This window comes from Notolepis coatsorum (genome assembly GCF_963971535.1).
Source record: "Notolepis coatsorum genome assembly, chromosome: 2".
Classification (NCBI taxonomy): domain Eukaryota; kingdom Metazoa; phylum Chordata; class Actinopteri; order Aulopiformes; family Paralepididae; genus Notolepis; species Notolepis coatsorum.
Genome location: NC_140166.1, coordinates 50,709,766 through 50,733,901, shown reverse-complemented (window position 1 = coordinate 50,733,901; position 24,136 = coordinate 50,709,766). Strand labels below are relative to the sequence as shown.

Below are 24,136 nucleotides of genomic sequence, written 5' to 3'. Positions count from 1 at the left end.
AGGTTAGTTTATTAGGACAAGTGTAAGGTTAGTCGGGGTTAGATTTTTTTTTTTCTTTTTTTTTATCATTTCAGATAATGGTTGAAGAAGTGAGTCTTTAGTCGACGGCGAAAGATTGGACGGGATTCGGCTGTCCTAACTGGGATGGGTAGTTCATTCCACCATTGTGGGGCAAGGACTGAGAATAGGCGGCTTCTCTTTGATGACCCTCCGGGAGCTTGGATAGGAGTAGATCTGAGGCGGCCAGAAGATGCAGAGCGTAGGGGTCTTGAGGGTGTGTAGTTAGAGACCATTGACCGGAGGTAGGCGGGAGCGGTTCCCTTTGCCGCACGGTATGCTAGGTCGAGGGCCTTGAAGCGGATACGTGCAGCAATGGGGAGCCAGTGCAGGTCCCTAAGAAGTGGGGTGACATGGGCCGACTTCGGTAGGTTTGAGATCAGGCGGGCCGCTGCATTTTGAATGAGTTGAAGAGGCTACCTCCTGTTGTGAGCACCAGGCTAAGTCACCCTAGTCAAATCAGGTTTAAACTATATTTGATTGCCAATCTTTCCACTTTGACTGTTTCTATAAGACTAGAACACATGATTTTGATTTGAACACCAGTTTCAGGCAAAATATAGATCTATGGTTACCAAATACTACTGCACCAGTCAACTTACAAAAAAGAGCCTGTTGGAGGATTTCAACAAGATAAATGCGACAACAGTGCAAAATATTTCACTATAATATTTCAAAGCGAAGTAAAAAATATTATAATAATTATTTGATCACTGATCAGTGGGGCACAGATGATCAACAGTGGGGCACATGCCCCACTGATAGTGGTCTAAATACGCCGATGCTCTCAACTCGTCTTCCCTTGTTGTGATAAGACTTGTTCTTCTACCTCCAGACAAAATGAGGGAAATTGTCCATCTCCAAGCCGGTCAGTGTGGAAACCAGATTGGAGCCAAGGTTAGTAAATAGTCTGTGTTTAATATCTAAGATAAAGCAGAATCCTCGGTCGACGGTTAGTTCAGAGCCCGGTGCTTTGTGTGCGTGTCTGTAACCACAGTACCACACCCTGCCGTTACCAATGTCACTTGTGTATGAGCTGGCCTTCTTCATGTCAAATAATTGTCATCTGTTTTCAATTATATTGTTGTTGCACATTGATATTGTGGTGATGTTTGTCAAATCACTTCGCATCATTTCATTTAGCCATTTTTGCAACATTATTTGTGACGACGGTTGAAATTTCTTTTGTGACGACGGTTGACATTTTTTCTCAAAACTATCCAGATTATGTAAATTATGAAGTATATTTGGCCCATATGTTTTGGATTACTAAATGAAGACGTATATTTTTTACATGAATAAGCTTGATTTAACGTTACTATACATTTGGCCCACTGCAATGCGCAAAAAAAGAAGTAGGTTTAACGTTAGTCCTGGGGGCGTGAATATTAAAGGCAACCAACTTGTGTTCAGCTTTTCGTTCAGCGTTTCTCTGATTGGCCTCACGGCCAATCAATCAATCCACTAGCACACGCCCTTGCGGCAAGAGAGACGCGGCAGAAGCGCTGGTCGAACCAGCGGTGTTCTGTTGTGTGACTGTACTAAACTCTTCCACCACATGACCGACATTTGACATACAGTACACCTCCTATCTATGTTGGGATTATGTTTGGTCATGACAAAACAATAAAAATCGCTACTGTTAGTAATGCTGCCACCACCCACTTCAATGACAGAGCTCTCATATTTGCGAATGCATAAACTATATCTTAAATTATGGCGATGTGTCTAATATGGCTGTCGCGAAGTCATTGATAAGCGACAGCCATATTAGACACATAGCCATAATTTAAGATATAGTTAATGCATTCGCAAAATATGAGAGCGCTGTCATTGAAGGGCTTCTACAACGGAGGAACGGCCGCTGCTGCTGCTGGAGCTGAACCGAGTCAAGCCGCGGGCGGCGCACGGAAGCCGGGGATAAACCACCGCGTCGCCCCGCTGGCGCTTCAGGCTCAGCAGCCTCCACGGGCGAAATAACATATAACGTTACAGTTCCACACTGATGTACAGTGAGTGTCTAATATGGCTGTCGCGAAGTCATGCCTCTCCCTCTGAAAGCCCATCCACGCTGTGTATCATAGAGACATAGAGCACTGGGTTTTATCGCTGGAGATATATTTCTCACTCACCATTGTATTTTGCGCCATCTGACAATATCATAATGATGTGTTTTCTATATTATATCCACAATCATTCATCTAAAAAATTGTATGGGCTTTGATTAAACATGTAACCTACACCTACTGTAACTTACCGTACCTCTGCTTCCTACAGCACAGCAGGTAATGGCGTTAATCAATGGAACGCGAAACATAATAACGTTACGCTTTCTAGTTCAGCGCATTTCATAACTGTATGGGCATTGTTTATACACGAGTGAATCTGGTAGTTGGTCGTTAAAAACGCGAAACATAATAACGTTACGCTTTCTAGTTCAGCGCATTTCATAGCGCTCCACTGCTACCGCAGCTGAACACAAGTTGGTTGGAACAGCAGCCCAACACAAGTGCGTTGGTACACAAGTTGGTTGCCCGCGCTGCCGCTCGCTTGCTCCTTGGATTTCATTTGGGACGTGGGACGACTGCCGCTTGTCTGCGCGTGGGGGCGGGGGGGCGCGGCCAATCAGAGAAAAGCCGAACACAAGTTGGTTGCCTTTAATATTCACGCGTCCTGGGGACAACTCGATGCCATTGTTTTAATTAAAGTATTGCAGTTGTAACAAAACTCCCAACGACCTTAACCCTTTGATCGCCGGGGTTAAATTCATAATTTACCATCGCTCGCCAGCCCTATTTAACATGGAGAAGTTCCCCTTCTTTGCAGGGCTATAACCTTTTTAATTGTATTGCTAAATTGACATTACCATGGCCCATTCAAAGTCCTATATCTATTGTTCAGGGTGTAGCAACGTTATACTTTTTCATTCACATATTCATACTAAAATACGGTCTAAAGTATAAGTATGTTTTTATCATTTTCTGCAGCTTTCTCCAGAACGTGATTTATAGCCCTAAATGCATTATATTGATGATTGTATACAGTTTGATAGCAATCGGCGCAAGATAAAAAAATTCAACTGCAAGTACTTTTAGAATCTGATGTTGACCGGATGGGCGGGGGGTCGTTTATAATTCCGTGGTCAACGTTATATCATTCATCTAGTGTGGGTGATATGATCATTGGAGCAGTTAGTATAGAAGACATTACAAAATAACGCTGAAACTCACCGTAGCTTCCTCTCGCCGTTGGGAGATGAGCGTGGAACAGAATTATTTCTATTATGGGATAGAGAAATAGCTGATCCATTTCCAGGTTGTATAATAGTATATACATCCAAATCATGTTGTTTATCGAGTTATTGGCAACGGATCGATATCCATTGTGTCGAGCTCGAGTCCCGGGACCTATAGCGAGTGATCGGACCAAATTGAAATGAGCACCAGCTTCCACTTCCCTGTTTCTTCCCTGGGCGATCTGCCGATCGGCCACCAGATGGCGCTCTTGAACCGTTAGAGAGTTGACAGGGGCTCACCAGTACATATAATGTCTCCGGGGGAGAAATATGATTTCGATCACAGATTTTTGAAATATTGATATCAAAGACACTGTCCAGCGTCATCGGCAGAATAAGCATGGCGGGGAATGACGCGTTTCAGCGTCAACGGCGATTAAAGGGTTACTCGTCACAGTTAAAACATTATTGTGATGTTTTTCTTTCATAATTAATGTTCAACGGCCTGCTCTTTATGGAATTCATTGAGCGCGCGCCGCGCCTCGGGTGTGGGCGGTTAGTCAATGATGTCAGCACATTTCACATTTCAAAATGGTCGTTTATGGATTTCAGCCAGCAGTTCCCGCACGTGCACCCAGTGCTGCACGGAGGGAGATTTTTACATTTCTGCGCCAGTGACAGACAGTCTACTAATGATGACGACATGTGTTCTAAATTTTGAAAAATGTAACATATTACGTAAACATGGAAGTAGTTGATCCCCTGGGCTTGGAAGAATAATAGGGTTTTTGCCATTGCTTGTATATTATTGCTTAATGCTTACCTAATTCAATGACTTATCTCTTTCAGTTCTGGGAGGTGATTAGTGATGAACACGGCATTGACCCAACGGGCACATACTGCGGAGACAGTGACCTGCAGTTGGACAGGATCAATGTCTACTACAATGAAGCATCGGGTAACTTTTAATTTTGGGAATTCCTAATTGGATGATGATGACATTCCATTTAGCCGAGTTCAATTGCTGTTGTGTTTTTCTGACTTGCTCTCCCCTCTCTTTCCCCTAGGTGGTAAATACGTGCCCCGTGCTGTGCTTGTCGACCTAGAGCCAGGGACTATGGACTCAGTGAGATCCGGTCCCTTCGGCCAGATCTTCAGACCAGACAACTTTGTGTTCGGTAGGTAATGAAATTGTCATAGATTGTGTGACAGACACAATGTGATTGTATTTGTGTTATTTAGTTGCAGTGCCATGTTTGGCCACTAAGTGGCGCTCCATTGTTTGTGCCTGATGTAGCTACAGGTTTAATTTGATTTAACTTGAGCCAGTGACTTCTTCACTTCCTGTTCCAACTGACGTCAGACAGCAGCATCAAGGGTCAACTTGTTATAGTAGTTTCCCTAGTAACGATGTGGCTAGTAGTTTTAATATAGTTGTGTATATTGAATAATGCTGTATGGCCATAGTCCTTATTGTATAATTTGTAAATATTAAATGAGTTTGTGCCAAATCCCAAAAGCAATGTCTAAGCTATTGTGCTAAGCTATCCTGGTACTGTTCATGCTGACAAGTTGACGTCACACAGCCAGACATGTTACATTTAATGTTGCCACATGTCCTGTGCAATGGTGTAACGTATTTTTACTCAAAAGCACTGTACCAAGGTATATTTTTGAGGGAACTTTGTACTTCTACTGTACTACATTTCAATGGAAATATTTATCAGTTACTTTGAAGAAATAGAATTTGTCATGCGAGACGTGTCATGGGTAGATGAAGCTGATTCACATTTTAAGTCTTGTCAAACTTCAAGAGGACATTGATGGGAGCAACCATAACTGGACCACACATAAAAACTAGAATATATACACATTACATTTTTATACTTAATAAAGAAATACTTTATATTCAGTGGCTAGTTCTAGCTGAAGCCGAACTAGAATGGAGAATTAAGACAACTCCTTCCCTCCACTAGTCTGAGGGTTCACCTTGGGCAACTGTTGGTACCCTCTCTAGCCTCCCTACCTAGGGATACAGGGGCCGCACTGCCTTGTGTGTGTGCATAGGGATACGCAAAGGCTAAGGGGAGAACCCTGAAAGAAAACCGCACTGCCTTGTGTGTAGGAATACGCAATGGCTAGGTCCTCACCGACACCTGTAAGGAAGGGCATCCGAGGTATAAAACTAGCTACAAACCAAAAATAATGACTCCAGTGGCGTGGAGTCATCGTCCGTCCAACTTCACTGTAGTGGGAAAATAGGGACATAAAACGAAGATGATGATGATTCAATATCACTTTCTTTCTCTTACCAAGGTAGAATTGTGAATTTTAAGACCTGAGGTTTTCATCTGGGTATTTCTACTTTTTTTACCTGGTAAATGTAAATAAACTATGTTCCACCACTGGTCCTGTGAGATTAGTGCTGATGTGTTGTTGTTGTTTGCAGGCCAGAGCGGTGCAGGTAACAACTGGGCGAAGGGCCACTACACGGAAGGAGCGGAGCTGGTGGACTCTGTGATGGACGTGGTGAGGAAGGAGGCGGAGAACTGCGACTGCCTGCAGGGCTTCCAGCTCGCGCACTCCCTGGGCGGCGGCACGGGCTCCGGCATGGGCACCCTGCTCATCAGCAAGATCCGTGAAGAATATCCAGACCGCATCATGAACACTTTCAGCGTGGTGCCGTCGCCCAAAGTGTCGGACGTAGTCGTTGAGCCTTACAATGCTACGCTGTCGGTCCACCAGCTCGTAGAAAACACAGACGAGACCTTCTGCATTGACAACGAGGCCTTGTACGACATTTGCTTCCGCACCCTCAAACTTACAACCCCCTCATACGGCGACCTCAACCACCTGGTGTCGGCCACCATGAGCGGTGTCACCACCTGCCTCAGGTTCCCCGGACAGCTCAACGCCGACCTGCGCAAGCTGGCCGTCAACATGGTCCCGTTCCCCCGGCTGCACTTCTTCATGCCCGGGTTCGCCCCACTCACCGCCAGGGGCAGCCAGCAGTACAGATCCCTGACGGTCCCAGAGCTCACCCAGCAGATGTTCGACGCCAAGAACATGATGGCCGCCTGCGACCCCCGTCACGGACGCTACCTCACCGTGGCGACCATTTTCCGCGGCCGCATGTCCATGAAGGAGGTCGACGAGCAGATGCTGAATATACAGAATAAGAACAGCAGCTACTTTGTTGAGTGGATCCCCAACAACGTGAAGACCGCCGTCTGCGACATCCCTCCCCGTGGCCTCAAGATGGCGGCCACCTTCATCGGCAACAGCACGGCCATCCAGGAGCTGTTCAAGCGCATCTCTGAGCAGTTCACCGCCATGTTCAGGCGCAAGGCCTTCCTCCATTGGTATACCGGAGAGGGCATGGATGAGATGGAGTTCACTGAGGCGGAGAGCAACATGAACGACCTGGTGTCGGAGTACCAGCAGTACCAGGACGCCACCGCAGAGGAGGAGGGAGAGTTCGACGAGGAGGCAGAGGAGGAGGATTTAGCTTAAATTGGGTGTAATGGTGCCTCTACCAAGCTGTGTAATTCACTGACCTGTCAGATGACCTTTCCAGTGTGTTTCCATCATCTGTCCTTATGTTTTGTCACCTTTTTGCTGGCTCTTCTCTTGTCTGTTGATGAGTGTAGTTCAAAGAGTTCCACTATCTATTACAGATAGATTGATGGGTGGGTGTAGTTCAAATAGTTCCACTATATATTAAAGATAATTGATGGGTGGGTGTAGTTCAAAGAGTTCCACTATATATTAAATATAGATTGATGGGTGGGTGTAGTTCAAAGAGTTCCCCTATACAGCTACCAGATTTTTTTTTTTTACAGATAGATTGATGGGTGGGTGTAGTTCAACGAGTTCCACTATATAGCTACCAGAATTATTCTTATTTTTTACAGATAGATTGATGGGTGGGTGAAGTTCCACTATACAGCTACCAGATTTTTTTTTTATATGTAATAATAATAAAGTTCCTTTTGCTTAATCTTGGTCTTGGTGTAAACTAGTGATTGATTATCTGGTCTTCAATTCACTGATTCTTGACACAAATGACTGAAATGCAAGGTCTCAAATGATTTTATTATAAAATTTGACAAGTGAAGTGTGATATACTCGGCTTGTGTGGAAGATGGTGCTTTTTCACAAAAGGAATCCAGTCCATGGCAACCTAATGCCAAATCATGTGCTAGTTGTATGATTCATAACATGGGGGATTTGCTTTTGAACCAGATTAGTGCACTTATTATTTCCCTTGATGGCCAAATAATCCACCACTGCTAAATGACAACTTTGTTAGGTGTTAAGTCACAAGACTAGTAAAGAACATTAACTTCACATTTTGAGATCTGCCCTAGGTAGCAATGTATCCCTAAGGCCAGATCAGGGCAAATTTACCAAAACAAAGTAAATGTATTGCATGAAATGATGTTCATCTGATATGGGTATTCCTCTGGTCTGGCATAGGGTCATGTGACTTTGACTAGGTGACATGTTCCTCACACAGCTCTGATCGCCCAGTCTACACTTTCAGCTTAAAGGGGACCTGAATTTATTTCCTGTGTCAGTTTGCTAATTCAATTTTATTTGGGCGTCATGCACCGTATCCAATGAGGTTAAGGTAGGGTGGGTTTACAGTAAGCGGTGGTCTAAAGTAACCCATCTGTACTTAAGTACAATTTCCAGGTGCTTTACTTCAGTATTTACATTTTAGGGAACTTTGTACTTTTGTCAAAGGAAATATTGTCCTTTTCTATTTATCCAAACCCATCGGTCACTAGTTACTTTGCATAGAAAACAAGGCAAAATTTGAAGCTAGTCAAATAATCAGCCAGCATAACGACCATGTGACACTTTAACACAACCTTTACAAGTCGATGGATGAAGAATGAATGCTTCAGACCACTGAATACACAAATTATGTATTTACTTTTACTTTTGATACTTCAATGTCAAAAACGTCTCAACCTTTACTTATGTAGAATATTCCATGGAGGACTTTTACCGGAGTACCATTTTATCTGGGTATTTATTCTAATACTTAAAGTACTTCCTCCACCACTGCAGATGAGATACCAAGTTTTTAGGGAGTCCTATTTGCTAATATCAATAGCTGACAGAAAATGTACTTGGGTCCAATCTGTTCCCTAGCAACGCAATTCCAGTCCAATTTCCGCGGGCGCCCAACTCCTGTGGCACGTGTCTTCAAGCATGACTTTAATATTAGATCCCTTAAGCCTAATGCAGGATATAGCTTCCGTGATGCCACATTCAAACCTATCATCCAGCATCCTCGCCGTTCTGCAATCGTCTTCCGTTCGTCTTACAAAATAAAAAATTACTCATTCCAAATCCGTATAATTTCTATCCTGACTTCGGTATATTCACATCCCCCTACCTCACTCTCATAACGCCTACTTGCCCTAAGCTACTGTATCCCTAACAAATGATTGAATTGCAATATTTGCTGACCACGTACTTCAATACACACACTCCTGATCCCCGCCTCGCCCTAACATGCCGGTTTCGCCGGTTAAGTTTAGGCATGTTAACTTTAAGCATTGTTTCGGAGTTGGTTAAGGTTAAGGTTAGGCATTGTTTCGGAGTTGGTTATGGTTAGAAGGGTTAAGTTTAGGTGCTGTTAAGGAGCTGGTTAAGGTTAGAGTTTGTCTTAGAGAATGGCAATATCCTTTCGGAGTTGGTTATGGTTAAGGTTAAGGTTAGGCATTCTTTTGGAGTTGGTTATGGTTAAGGTTAAGGTTAGGCATTGTTTCGGAGTTGGTTATGGTTAGAAGGGTTAAGTTTAGGCGCTGTTAAGGAGCTGGTTAAGATTAGAGTTTGTCTTAGAGAATGGCAATAGACAGCCTATTTCCGCGCTGCAGCGCGAGGCAATAGACAGCCTATTTCCGCGCTGCAGCTCTCTCGCGCTGCAGCGTTCACATGGGCGTAGTGGCCAATCAGAGAAACGCTAAACACAAGTTGGTTGCCGAAAATATTCACGCGTCCCCCCCCTGCCTTGGCCCGGCGGCCGGCGCCACTCCCACAACGCAGAAGCACTTGGCAGCACTCTTCGGCTGGGATTAAAGAATAGGCGTCCACAACGGCTAGCTAGCTGTTCTACTTGAATACTGAATGTTAATATTGAATCAGACAATATTGAATACTGAATGTTAATTCAGGTTGACAGTTGACATCATTTGACAGTTGACAGGGGGCTGGAAACTTGATTTAATAAAAAAAAAATACTAATTTAATCACATTAATCACTTTATTCAGATTGAGGATTTAGTTTAAGGATATAAAAAAACGGAAAAAAATGAATTTATACAAAAAAAATGAGACATTTTTTTTTAATTTTAATTCTTTAATTAAAAACAAAGGTTCGAATGTCCGTTCGAAAAACCCTGACGAAGTTTGAATCACTTTATTCAAATTGAGGATTTAGTTTGAGGATATAAAAAAAAAATATATATATATAAAATTATTTTATTTTAATTAAATTTTTTTAATTAAAAACGAAGGTTCGATCGTCCGTTCAAAGAGCCCTGACGAAGTTTGAATCCCCAAAACAGGCTTCGCGGACAGCCTTACCATACATATTATTTATATTATTCAAATGAAACTCAAACATGTTCCGTTGTGATGTCACAGTATGATTTCATAATAGAATATTCTAGAACATTTGTGATGTCACAGTATGATGCGATAATCAAACATTCTAGAACATTTGTGTTCTATATATATTCAACAATAAAGAAGATGGATTTTGAGAGGTGCGCAGAGTGGCGGCGTCTGCGTCCGTCGGAACTGTGGAGAGAAGACATGGGTGGGAGTAGTAGTCGGTGGTGGGAGGCGAACAGAGTAGTTATGAAGGATCGGGAACAGAGAAGACCTCGCGATTGGTGGCCCCGGCCTGTGAGAGGCTGTCCAGGGTATTGGGAGGATGGTGATGGAAGTAAATGGTGTGAGAAGGGCGAGGAAGATAGCGATAGGGGTAAGAATGGCAAAGGGAAAGAGTCGGGTGGTGACAGAATGGAGTATAGTGGGGAGGAGAGTGAGAAAGAAGAGATTGAGAAAGAGGGGTGGGTAACGGTGGTGAAGAAGAGGAAGAAACAGACGGAGAGGAACGACAGCGATGGGGGTGAGAGTAGCCAGGGCAAGGGTAAGGGGTTGGGTGGTGACGTGGAGAGTAGGGGGGAGGAGAGTGGGGAAGAAGGGGGGAAGAGGAAGAAAGTGAGGGACGATAGCTCAAGTGGGCCGGGAGGAGAGGGTGCTGGAAATTATGTGGCAAAAGAGGAAGTGATTCATATAGTGGTCAGGCTTGAGGGGGAGAGGGGAGTGGGGAAAGTAGGTAGGCTCGAGTTGCCCAAACTCATTGCCGAGCAATTAGGTGAGGTAAAGTACGCAAGAGTTTTGTGGGATGGGAATCTGGCCGTAGGGTGTGGTAGTGAGGGGCAGGTGGAGAGGGCTAGGAAGATGGGGAGCATTGGTGGGGTGGGTATAAGTAGGGTGGCAAGAGTAGGGGAGGGGGGATGTAAGGGGGTGATAGCTGGGGTACCGGTCGAGGTTAGCGTAGAGCAGCTGGTGGAAAAGCTAAAGGAGGACGGGCGTAATGGCATAGTTAAGAGTGCAGAAAGGATGAGGAGGGGAGCAGAGAGGGCAGTGACGGAAACGGTAGTGATTAAGTTTGAGGGTGGGGTTGTTCCTAGGGAGGTGTTTGTAGGGCGTAGGATGTATAGGGTTAGGGAATTTGTTCAGAATCCTCTTAGGTGCTATAGGTGCCAGGAGTTTGGCCATATAGCTACCACGTGTAGGAAGGGGCTGAGGTGCGCTAGGTGTGGCGGGGAACATGAATATGGGAAGTGTGGAGAGGGAGTGAAGCCGATGTGCTGTAGTTGTGGTGGGGAGCATAGTGTAGCGTTTAGGGGGTGTGAGGTGATGAAGAAGGAGGTCGCGGATCGGAGAGTGAGAAGGGAGGGTAAGTTGTCGTATGCTGAGGCGGTTAGCAGGGTAGGACAGGGCAGCCAAGAAAGGGTGCAGGGGGTTGAAGGAGGGCATTTGGCAGAGAGGGTAGAGCAGGTGGAAAGAGAGAGGGGAAGGGAAGAGAAATTAGGTATTGTGGCCTTCGTGGCAGGGGTAGTTACTGGTATGGCAGAGGCTAAGGGTAAAACAGCGATGGTGAAGATGATTGTTAGGATAGCGGTTCAACATCTGGGATTGGAAGGTCTGGACTGGGAGGAGGTGTGGAGCGAATTGGCTGAGGGGGCTGAGAGGGACAGAGCAGCCCAGAATAAGATCGCAGGGGGCAAGGAGGGTCTCGCGGAGGGGGGCTCAGACAGGAAGTAGCAGCATTAGCTGCACTCCAATGGACAATGTAGTTGATGACGGGGTCCAGTAGAAGAAGAAGAAGAAGAAGAAGAAGAAGAAGAAGAAGAAGAAGAAGAAGAAGAAGAAGAAGAAGAAGAAGAAGAAGAAGAAGAAGAAGAAGAAGAAGAAGAAAAAGAAGAAGAAGAAGAAGAAGAAGAAGAAGAGCCCATAAAAAGAATTGCGGAGGGCAGTAATACGCCACGATGCGTCTACACTGCCAGAAATTCAAATAAGAAGAAGAAGAAGAAGAAGAAGAAGAATAAGATCTCATTGTGCATCTTTGAACAGTACTGAACAAGTACTCAACAGATAGACTAAACAACATAGATTGAAGCCTTGCCTACCGTTTTGCTGTGGAAAGGTGAGTGTCCACAACGGCTAGCTAGCTGTTCTACTTGTATACTGAATGTTAATATTGAATCAGACAATATTGAATACTGAATGTTAATATCAGACCATATTGAATACTGAATGTTAATTCAGGTTGACAGTTGGCATCATTTGACAGTTGACAGGAGGCTGGAAAGTTGATTTAAAGGGGACATGCATTATAAATGCCCTTTTTCTGTGTTTAGCATGGTTTTATAGTAATACAGGTTAGTATCAATGGGTCTGTGTCTCTAATTACCATATTGACTCATCCGTCTAGTCTCGAGTTCACGAGATCTTCCCTCACTCAACTAAACTGTTCTGATTTGACGGTTTCTGTGACGTCGACATAGCATTGATCTGCAGTAACGCCCCCTCTATGGTTGTAGTGCAGTGTAACCCGACACGTCCTCAAACGGGTTTTCACAGGCAGAGAACGAGCGAGAGAGAGAGAGAGAGAGAGAGAGAGAGAGAGAGAGAGAGAGAGAGAGAGAGAGAGAGAGAGAGAGAGAGAGAGAGAGAGAGAGAGAGAGAGAGAGAGAGAGAGAGAGGGACGGCGGGAGGGACTGCTGAAGTGTGTGTAATGTGTGTGCGCCATCTCTCCCTCGTCGGGGACACACACATACACAAACTTGACTGCGTGTGTGTCGGGGACGTAGGCATAGTGTAACCCGACACTTCCTCACACGGGGTTTGACAGACAGAGAACTAGCGAGGAGAGGGAGGGAGAGAGAGGGAGAGAGAGAGAGAGTGAGAGAGAGAGAGAGGGACGGCGGGAGGGACTGCAGAAGTGTGTGTAATGTCACAAAAATGTGAGTCTCTCTCTCCCTCTCTATCTCTCTCTCTCTCCCTCTCTTTCTCTCCCTCTCTCTCTCTCGAACGCAGTGAGCGCTCCGTAATATGATCATGATCATTATGATCGACTGGAATAAATAATAATAATAATAATAATAATAATAATAGGTTTACTACTTACATACTGTAGTTGTCTCCTTAATACTGTAGTTGTTCATTAATGTTACCTAAATGTCATAAGTGAATTATATAGAAACAACTCACCAAAATTGACTATTGCACAACTGATTTAACAAAAAAATATCCACCAAGGGGGGGGACCCCCCCTTTACCGGCCCGCCCCCGCACCCGCACCCTCCCTTGCCTGGACATGGCATTTAGTGAAATTATGCTACTGCTCTAGGGGCTGAGCCCCCCTAAAGGTCTGATGCTAGAACCGCCCCTGGGCTGAGATCTTGTAATCCACTAATAACTGTATAATATCTAATCTCTGTTTCGCCTTTGGGGAAGTAGGACATGATGATATTGGGTGGTGGGTAGGATGGATTAGTCGGCAAAGTCACACGTGTTAGATATCAATCTGATTGACAGTACAAGAAAGCCAATGGTAATTGTAACTGAGGGGTTACACAACCCTGACTGTATTAAAGATTGTGATAGATTAAACCACTGCTAGTTATGTACTTTAATTACTGGCCAGACAGTACATCAAATATAGATGGTGAACACCCACAAGAACACGGCATTGACACAGAAATAGTATTTGAGGGTAATTTATTATTATTAGGCAACGTTAGGTTACAGAATGAGAATTAGGGTCGCGCTTGTATGGCGAAGAATATACGTAAAGTCAGTCAAGAGCATGAGTCACTAAGAATAGCAGGAATCCTACGATGGGTCTAAGTTGACACCACCTGTCGTATAGTAGCAATTATATAGGACAACACTGGTACCGACTGGAGACAATGGGTTCCCTCCGGGGGTGTAATGCCTGGAGGGTAGAGGAATGTTCGGGTACTGATTCAATGAGGAATAAAGAGACTCCAGGTACAGGAGTCGGTCCCCCTTGATCAGCAGCAAAAGCAATAATTGTAATCCAAATGCCCGACAGCATTGATGACAGCTAGCCAGCCCCGTCCACGAGGCAGGCCCGAGTTGTAATCCTCACGAGGTTGAATCCCAAACGATAGTGGAAATCAACAATGCTCTTCTCCGGGTACCACGTTCCAAATCAATATAATCCAACCAGTAATGGTTCTGCAATCGCCGACGCCGATTCTCCTGTGTACATGTCCAACGGTTCTCCGCCTAGGACTCCTCGGGTGTGGGCGACGTATTAGGCCACACAGCCTGGTTAAGTGCACTAGCTAAAGACACGACGAACCGCTGGGTAATGTCACGTTTTAGATTCAAACGTGAAAGTTGTAAACGATACTTAAAAATATAAGAGATGAAACAATTTTGAAGGTATTTATTATAAACAGTTTAACATAAAAGTAAATTAGCAAGGTACAATTGAAATCTAAAGATTGTTACAACCGGCCGGTTGAGTATATTTACATTTGCATTTACATTTAGTCATTTAGCTGACGCTTTTATCCAAAGCAACTTACAAGTTCTGTACGACAAGCCATCAGGAAGAGCACAACTCTATCAGCTGAGTAACAATGTTCATCAAAGTGTTGAGTGCTACAGTGTAGGTTAGTTTATTAGGACAAGTGCATGACAGTATGGTTAGTTAGGGTTAGATTTTTTTTTTTTTTTTTTTTTTTTTTTAATTCAGATAATGGTTGAAGAAGTGAGTCTTTAGTCGACGGCGAAAGATTGGACGTGTTTCGGCTGTCCTAACTGGGGTGGGTAGTTCATTCCACCATTGTGGGGCAAGGACTGAGAATAGGCGACTTCTCTTTGATGACCCTCCCGGAGCTTGGATAGGAGTAGGTCTGAGGCGGCCAGAAGATGCAGAGCGTAGGGGTCTTGAGGGTGTGTAGTTAGAGACCATTGACCGGAGGTAGGCGGGAGCAGTTCCCTTTGCCGCACGGTATGCTAGGTCAAGGGCCTTGAAGCGGATTCGTGCAGCAATGGGGAGCCAGTGCAGGTCCCTAAGAAGTGGGGTGACATGGGCCGACTTCGGTAGGTTTGAGATCAGGCGGGCCGCTGCGTTCTGAATGAGTTGAAGAGGCTTAGTGGCAGTGGCCGGGAGGCCAGCGAGCAGTGCGTTGCAGTAGTCGAGGCGGGAGATGACTGTTGATTGGACGAGGAGTTGGGTGGCTTCTTTTGTCAGGAAGGGGCGTATCCTTCTGACGTTGCTCAGGAGGAATCGGCAGGTTCTGGTTGTCGCTGCGATGTGAGCAGAGAAGTTCAACTGGTCGTCGAGGACAACACCAAGGTTCTTGGCGGTCGGGGACGCGGTCACAGCTGCATTCTCGACTGTGATGGAAAGGTCGGTCAGGGGGGAGGATTTGGCCGGCAGGTGGAGCAATTCTGTTTTGCTTAGGTTCAGTTTGAGGTGGTTGGTCGTCATCCAGGCGGAGATGTCGGACAGACAGGCCGAGATCCGCTCAGAGACGTGGATATCTGAGGGAGGGAAGGAGAGGAAGAGTTGAGTATCGTCGGCATAACAGTGGTAGGAGAAGCCATGAGACGTGATAATGTTACCCAGTGATTTAGTGTAGAGGGAGAAGAGAAGGGGTCCTAAAACCGAGCCCTGGGGGACACCCGTCCGCAGGGGGCGGGTGGCCGACAGGGTCCCTCTCCATGACACTTGGTAGGAGCGGTCATTGAGGTATGATGACAACCATGTCAGCGCAGAGCCAGCCACTCCCATTCCTGCGAGGGCCGCGAGGAGGATCTGGTGGTTGACTGTGTCGAAGGCTGCAGATAGATCTAGGAGAATCAGGACAGAGGAGAGGCCTTTCGCTTTTGCTAAGTGAAGTGCCTCTGTGACCGCAATGAGGGCTGTCTCTGTGGAGTGACCAGTCCTGAAGCCTGACTGATTAGGGTCTAGGAGGTCATTCTGTAAGAGATAAGCAGTAAGTTGGTTGGATACAGCACGTTCAAGTGTTTTAGAAAGGAAGGAGAGAAGAGAGACAGGACGGTAGTTGCCTATGACGGTAGGGTTCAGGGATGTTTTTTTTATGAGGGGCGTGACTCTGGCTTGTTTTAGGGAGGTGGGGACCACCCCCGAGTTGAGTGAGGAGTTGATGGTTGCAGTTAGGAATGGGAGGATGTCTGGTGCTATGGACTGGAGGAGTGGGGAAGGTAGCCGGTCCAGCTGGCATGTAGTCGGACGGTTCGACGTTACCAGTGTCAGGGTCTCGGCTTCTGTAATGGGAGAGAAAGATGACAGAGTGAAGGATGAGGTTCTCGATTCAGCATTTGGAATGGGTGGGGGTTGGGAGAAGGAGCTGCGGATGTTTCCTCAAAGAAGATCGCAAAGTCTTCGGCAGAGAAAGATGAGGGAGGGGGGGTGGGGGGGGAGTGAGGAGGGAGGACATGGTAGCATGCAGTTTGCGAAGATTCTTGGCAGAGGCCTCGATCCTATGGTGAAAGAAAGAAGCTTTGGCATTAGTAATGGTTTTGGAGAATGTTAACAAGAGGTTGTGATATGTGTCGATGTCAGCAGTGAGGCGTGACTTTCTATACTTCCTTTCAGCTGCTCTCAGGACCTGTCTTTGTTCTCTCACTGGATCTGTCAGCCATGGACTGGGTGGGGAACGGCGGGCAGGTTTCTCAACGAGGGGACAGAGCTTGTCGAAGGAGGTTGCAAGGGCTGAGAGGAGGGTGGAGGTTGCCATCTCTGTGGAGAGAGCAGAGAAGGTGTCACTCAAAGGTAGAGTGGATAGTATGTCAGAGGAGAGGGTGGAGGGGGATAGGGAGGGCAGGTTGCGTCTGAGTGAGACGGTTTGAGTTGGGGTGAAGACCTTTCGGTTAAGCATGAGAGTTAGTGAGAAGGATATGAAGGAATGGTCAGATACATGTAGGGGAGTTACCGTGGTGTTAATGATGCTGGAGTTACGGGAAAATATGAGATCCAAGGAGTTGCCTGCTTTGTGGGTGGGAGGCATGGCAGTGGGAGTCAGGTCAAATGATTGTAGGAGGGAGACTACTATGACTGACTGAGATGAGTCAGGCAGGTTGAAGTCGCCCAATAGAAGGAGAGGGGTACCATCTTCCGGTAAGGAGCTTAGAAGCATGTCCAGCTCATCTGTGAAGTGATCGAGCGGACCTGGAGGGCGGTAGAGTGTAACAATGGTGAGATTGAAAGGATTAGAGACAGATACTGCATGATATTCAAAAGAGGAGAGTGACAGTGCTGGGAGGGGTGTTACGTTTGTAGTCCATGAAGGAGATGTCATGAGGCCAGTGCCTCCACCCCGCCTGGAAGGTCGAGGTGTGTGAGTGAAGTTATAGTTTGTAGATAATGCTGCAGGTGTTGATGAGTTATTGGGGGTTATCCAGGTCTCAGTTAGAGCCAGAAGCTGCAGATTTTGACTATGGGCGTAGGCAGTAATGAAGTCAGCTTTCTTGACTGCTGATTGACAATTCCATAGGCCTCCCTGTACTGTGACAGGTGTATTAGTGGCTGTAGGAGGGTAGGATAGATTAGCCGGGTTGCTAGCAAACTGCCGTGGGTGGGTTGAGTCTGTTCTGGGGGAGCAGATTGTGGATATGAGACACATTGTGGTGTCAAGAGTGGCAGGGAGGAAGTAGAGAAATAGCAGAGTGGGAGGGAAAGGGAGATTTTTCAGAGTGGAGTGTAAGATAGGATTATGATGTACTTAGCACTGGGTGGATCCCTGAACTCCAGGAAAACTCCTCTTTGTCCCTCTTCGTTTCTCGACGCTTCGCTGACGCTAAGCCAGCAGGCCTTTAAATCCCTATCACTAATTAGTGCTTTCTAACACCTGGCCCTTAATGGGTCACTTAAGGAAACAAAATGGCCGCCAAGCAGAGAAGAAGAAGAAGTGAAGTGAAGTCCAGTGGTTTCTCTATCAGGGTGTTTTATTGGTCCCCTAGTCCAGTGTGTGTACGTGGTGTCTCTCCTGAGTGCACATTGTGTGTCTGTGTGTATTGGTCAGTCAGTATGTCCGCCGTGCATGAGTGCATGTAACGCACATTTACGTGTAAGTTTGTGCATGTGTGTCTCTATGATAACGATCTGTGATTAATGGAGACTGGACTATGTGACCACTGGATGACCTAGTCGTATTTTATTCGGCTTGTGGCATCTTGTTAATTTATGTGATCCGGCTTATCTAGTGCCGGTGAGTGGAAGGGTGTGTGTGTGTGTGTGTGTGTGTAGGTGTGTGTGTGTGACAGTGAGAGTGAGTGAAGTGGGAGGGCTGTGCTGTGTAGTGAAATGTATCAGTGTGTCTCCTGCAGTATTATGGAGAATCACTATGTGGAATTTAGCAATTATCTCACAGTCCCCCCTTTCCTTTTTTTTTTTTTATTTGTCTTTTTCCCCCTCCATTTTCCTCCGATTTTCTCCCATCCCAATGTTAGTCGTATGCCAATTCCCAGTCCCTTCCTGGTCGCTGCGCTTTACCCCCCACAGTCAGATCATTTGGGAGAGTGGAGGCTACCACGTGCTTCCTCCGACACACGTCCAGCCAATCACCGCTTCTTTTCACCTGGCAGCGCGGATTCTCATTGAGAGGGCGTAGCGTGTGGGAGGACCACACTATCCCCCTCACGTCCAATCCGCGCTTAGCAGGCGCCCCGACCGAACTGTAGGAGTCGCTGTTTACAACGACCCGGACCCACCCCGCCAGCTTCTCCCACCCTCTGATACAGCCAATTGTATCAGTGCAGACGGCCAGCCAAGCTGGTGACAACCCCGGAGCTGTGAGCTGGATTCGAACAGGCGAACCAAGCTCACAGCTCCGGGGCTGGTGACGAACGCAATCTCCGCTCGACCACCTAACCGCCTACAGTCCCCCCTTTCCTAACGAAGTTAGGAATAAAAACGAAATAATAAGAAAAACCTCACAGCAAAAACCATCAAAAAACAACCAAACAATACATTTCCAAAACAAAAAAAACAAAACCACCGGCCGATTCAACACAACAACCCATCCGTCGCATAGCGCAAACCACGAGAGTATCACCACAATCATCAACTTCTCTACTGGTCTCATCAAACAGAGTCCTGCATGTGGCCAAAAACCTCCCGAGACAATCCACGGCCTAGAATGCACGGCCTATCAAAGAACACATGAATAATAACATGCTTAATACTATGACATAACTGGAGGATAAAAGGCACACATCGTCCCATAGTCCCGCTATTATGGTAACGGCCCTTGGCGCAGCTCACAGCACATCAGACTCACTGTGAGTTGTCAAACATAACATAACAGTGTATAATAACAGTGTACAATAAAACATAACAGTGTATAATAAAACACAACAGTGTATAAAAAAACATAACAGTGTATAATAAAACATAACAGTGTATAACCCAAACCAGGGCGTAGGGCGCCAAAAGGCCCCTTAAAAAACAGAAAAATACAAAAGAAAACGAAACTCCACCGCCGCCCGACGTCCGCGATGGATCACAGCTCTTCATATCAGACTTGTACGCAACCTAGTAGGGCTTGTGGAGTGTGACCACATATATGTGGGGGCCCAGAGGAGAGAGAAAATTTGGTGCGGCAGAGAGATGAGAGAGAGGGTAGAGTAGGAGACAGAATCCTATAATAAGAGGCTTCTTCCCCCGGTACAGGCACAGGAGAGTCCATGTCATCCGGTGAGGAGAGACTAGGCACAGCTTCCTCCCATCTGGATATCACGACCTGGTAATACGTGGCATTGGACAGCTCCACTTCCTGCACAGTCAGTGGGGGATAAACGGGGAAGGAGGAGTAGAAGAAGGATGTCCTCCGAGACGACTGTCCCCCCCCCAGTAGAGTCCAGAGTCTTTAGACAGGAGGGATCGTAGGTGGGCAGATGACGGAACGGACCAGAGGGGAAGAGAGTGGAGCGAACCGTCTTCTTCCTCCCACTTCAATCGTCCATCTTTTAATTCTCGTGTCCGCCACACCCCTCCAGGCTAACATATCTAATAACTACACAACACAAGCCAGGAAACATACTCGAGGGTACACCACCAAATCGAACAGTCATCAAAATCCATTACCGTAACTTTATAGAGGAATAAAAACAAAACAAAAAAGTAACCCAGCAATAACTGACGTCTATTTAACATTAACCAGGATCTGTAAAATATGGAAATGATGCATGACACCCTCGCACAATGTACATGTTTGAAATACTATTTAAGACAGTTCAGACAGTTCAGTCTTATTTTGCACAATATCAATCATTTTTTAAGACGGTCCAATTTTAGTTCAGTCATATCTTGCATAATTTCAATCATATTCTAAGACAGTCCAATTTTTGTTCAGTCACATTTTGCATAATTTCAATCAATTTATACTTTCTCACCTATTATTCTAATATTCTTATTTCAATTAATTATTTCAGCTCAGTAATTTATCCAGTTGTCGAGTCCAATTCAGTTGTTGAGTCCACACAAGTCTCACCCCGCAGGCCAACAGGCAGAGAGCGCCGAACGACACTCCATCCTCGTCAGTCAGCCATCACCCCCAGAGGACACTGCATCATACCGAATTCTGGCCGAAGTCCTGTCGCCGGCCCCTCCCCCTCAATTCGGCCCCAGCCCTACATTTTCAGGCGACCATCGAGCGACAGCTCGTGATATCGTCCGGGGTTTCCAGAACCCACCTTAAGGCAATTCCACCCCAAGATCAGTTCCGTCACCACCGGCAGAGGTATGGAGAGGAGAAGGGCCTCGGTACGGTTCTCAGCATGACCACAGCGTTCCCAAGGAAGCGGACGACAGCTGACCGTTCCCCCATCGCGTCCATGGTCGCTCAGCCACTCCCCAACCCGACAGCCCACGGAAGAAACAAAGCACACAGAACACCACAGCTTACTCAACAACCACAAGCAGATTACAATTCATCTAGACACTCTCTATGAGAAAACCCATTGATTGAAACTCATACAAAATGCGTAAAGAACCACTCAACTTTCAGATTTCCAGTTCCGGCTCATCAGCGTCACCCTCCGTGCTCATTTTCACCCATTTCACAAAAAAAACAACAAGAGAGGACAAAATCAGAAACACACATTCCAACAAAACACATAGCATAAATCAAATCAAACCCAAACAAAACACACATTGTCCTCTATCAGTGCATTCCTAACGCAGATCTAATCTATTGAGCATACAGTAGTCTACCGAGTATACAGTATTCCAATGAGTATATACATTCTAATGAGTATACAGTATCCTACTGAGTTACACAGCATTCTAATGAGGTATACAGCATTTTACAGACCAGGGGTATATTCCAACATCCAAGCTGGATGGTCCACGGCCTCTCCAGAGGAGAGCAGGAAAAAAAGAAAAAAAACAAGCAACAACATCCAGTCTCCTACCACAACCATAGAAACATGCAGTAATTGAATCCACACACACATGTTTTAGTTGGAATCATAAACGCAGAACCATGCATCCATACAACAGACAGACATGCACTTAGTATCGTATTTAGGCAATCAAACATATTAGCGGCTATTCTCCCTGTCTGCCATTACTCCCCCCTAGGCCTAGGAGAGAGAGAACACGAGAGAGATTAATGGGGATCGCCCCCCTTGTGCTGAGCCGTCCTACCTCTCAGCATACCCGATTCCGTGTGCCATCTCTTTCTGGGGCACCCAAGATACCAAGTACCAGGATTTGTACACAAAAAACAGCCTTGTGTCCCAGGTTCGGGGGGTGGGCAGGGACATTCCCTGAACCGATGACCAGGCATGCCACACGAGAAACAGATTTCCATAGTCAGTTCAACCTCCCCCAGAAAACAGGAGCAGTCAGCCAGGAATGTCTCGGCCTCCGCTAGTCCCTGTTTAGCTCTAGACTTAGCTTTGAACTCGAAGGATTTCGTCCCCTCCAAAACAGCGGTGGCAGTGGCCACTCTAGTGGCCGCCTGATTCGCGCACGCACTGAGTTCAACCTTTGCCGGTGCCGTTGCCGTCCAATGTCCTAAGACCCCTACCCTCTGCACCCTCCCAGCCCACTTTACAAATCTCGTACTGGCTTTGCGTCTTCCTTCGTCAGCGACCTTACCCAGCCAACATGAATGTGCGGCCCCCAATACCTGGCCTACGCTACCCGGTACACACAACCTCCACTTTTGTATAATTTGTTCAGTCATCTTCCTTGAAGAGGGATGGGAGAGAAAAAAGAAAAGGAGAGAGAAAAGTAAGAGGGAGAGAAGAATGGAACAGCGGCCCTCCCCGCCAACATTACCACCCAATCCAACACATTAAAATGACATCCAGACAGAGATTATAATAAAACGGCAAACTTAAAATGAACCAAACTCAAAACCCAAAAAGAATAAAAAAGAAAAAACACAAAATCTAAACCCAAAAAATTTAAATAACGTAAAATAAGGAGCAAATAGGAAGAGAGAACGAAGCGGAGTGCCGTGTGTGATGTGCGCGCAGTCAGCCCGTGTGTGTATCAGAGTCTGTGTGTTCATGTGTCAGTGTACGTGTGTGCGTGTCAGAGTGTGTGTGTGTATGTGCGCCTGTGCTCGTAATAGGTTGTGTGTGCGTGCAGACAACGTGTGTGTGTGTGTGTGTATGTGTGTGTGTGTGTGTGTCGTGATCGTGCGCGCCAGTGTACGGGCGTGTGCTAGCGAGATCATCAGCGTGTGCGTCGGAGCTTGCAGATGCCCGTGTGTGTCGGGGCTGGACCCGCTGGTTATAACCTCGTTGTGAAAGACCTCCCTCGCGGATTCCCCTTTCCCAACAGTTTCAAGCCCAATGGCCGGGCCTTCCGCAGGTAAAGCAGTACGTGAGGTTCCGCTGTTGCTCTGCGCCCCCTGTCCCTCGGCGTGCACGTCCAGCCATCTGTCAGTTCGATTACAAAACACAGACACATGACTCGTTGGACGCAAGAGAGAGAGAGAGGGGGACGCGTCCACTCCGTACCATCACACAACAATGCACACTGTAGCCGTGAGCGCAGCAGACCCGCCCTCAAAATCCCCAAAAAAAACAAATGCACTGTGTAAAGCAGGTAATCTACAAATCCAAAGATTCATTTAAACTCGTGTAATTCGGCAGTTCAACAAGTCGAAAGTACTAATCTTTTCGGAGCGAAGCTGGACAGCACTCTGTCTTGATCTCAGCATATTAATTATATTGTCTTTTTAAAAATGGGAAGAGCAATCGGTATTTCCAGGAGACGTACTCATGTCAGATAGTGCAACGTTTAATTATATGCCATCTCGTGGCGCTGCCAGCGGTGACCTCTGTAAGCTCCAGGTTGCCCAGAACAGGGCAGCACGGTTGGTACTATGGGCTGCTGACCAAGGTCCAATGTGAGCCGTATATGCATGCCCGTGTCTCTTGGCCTAACGTCGAAGATAGATTGTCTTGTAATACACTTGTGCTGTTTAAATTGGTCATGAGCAGTAAAACTCCTGTCCCCATACATGAACCGATTGTGTAATACTGTGCACGAGTATTACACTCGAGGTCCCAGTAGTGGGCAGCTCGAATTGCCAGGTCCTAAAACCAACGCTCTTAAGGAGATCTTTTAGTTTTAGAGCATTAACCCTTTGGAATAACCTGCCTCAAAACCTCCGCTGTATAGTAGATTCACTTTAAAAATACTCCCCAATCGTATATAATATGTATGGGTGCATAATGTATACAGGCCTAATATGTGTTTCCATTATCCTCTATGCTTTTTTTAAAAGTTGTTTGCAACTCCGTTCTGTGTGTTTTTTTTTGTTTTTTTTTAAATGCCATAAACATATCCAGTCTTATATGGAGATCAAAACCGCTCTTAGAAGACAGACCTGCCCTCAGCATCAGAGACAGACTGAACATTTAATACATTCATTAATATAAATTAATTAATGAATAAGTAATATAAACAAGGATAAATTTCTCACTAGAATTATGCCTAATTATTCAAATGGTAAACACACACGCGCGCGCATATGACTATAGGACCTTCTACAGCTCGACAGCAATCAGACGAGCTTCACATCTGTCAACAAAGAAACCATACTGCCGCAATTACTTCCGTCCTCAGAAGACTTATGACTAAAATACAACTTTCATATACTTATCCTATACGGCAAACCCTTCCTGTCTTTCCACCTCACGAGGCATCATAAGGCAACAGTCGCATTTAGAATCCAGACATCTGACGACAGAGCCACTTAGAATACGTGCAAGTGGAAC

The 24,136-nt window shown here is 46.0% G+C and overlaps 1 protein-coding gene across 1 annotated transcript; it reads left to right on the top strand.

The window, feature by feature from the left end:
• Positions 1 to 897: 897 nt before the first annotated feature.
• On the top strand, positions 898 to 6,805 carry LOC311247602 (tubulin beta-1 chain-like; the record flags this gene model as incomplete). The annotated part of the gene is made up of 4 exons (XM_084337910.1): positions 898 to 954; positions 4,142 to 4,250; positions 4,360 to 4,470; positions 5,742 to 6,805. The coding sequence occupies 4 exons, from the start codon at positions 898 to 900 to the stop codon at positions 6,803 to 6,805; spliced, it is 1,341 nt and encodes a 446-aa protein (XP_084194036.1).
• Between the last annotated feature and the right edge of the window lie 17,331 nt (positions 6,806 to 24,136).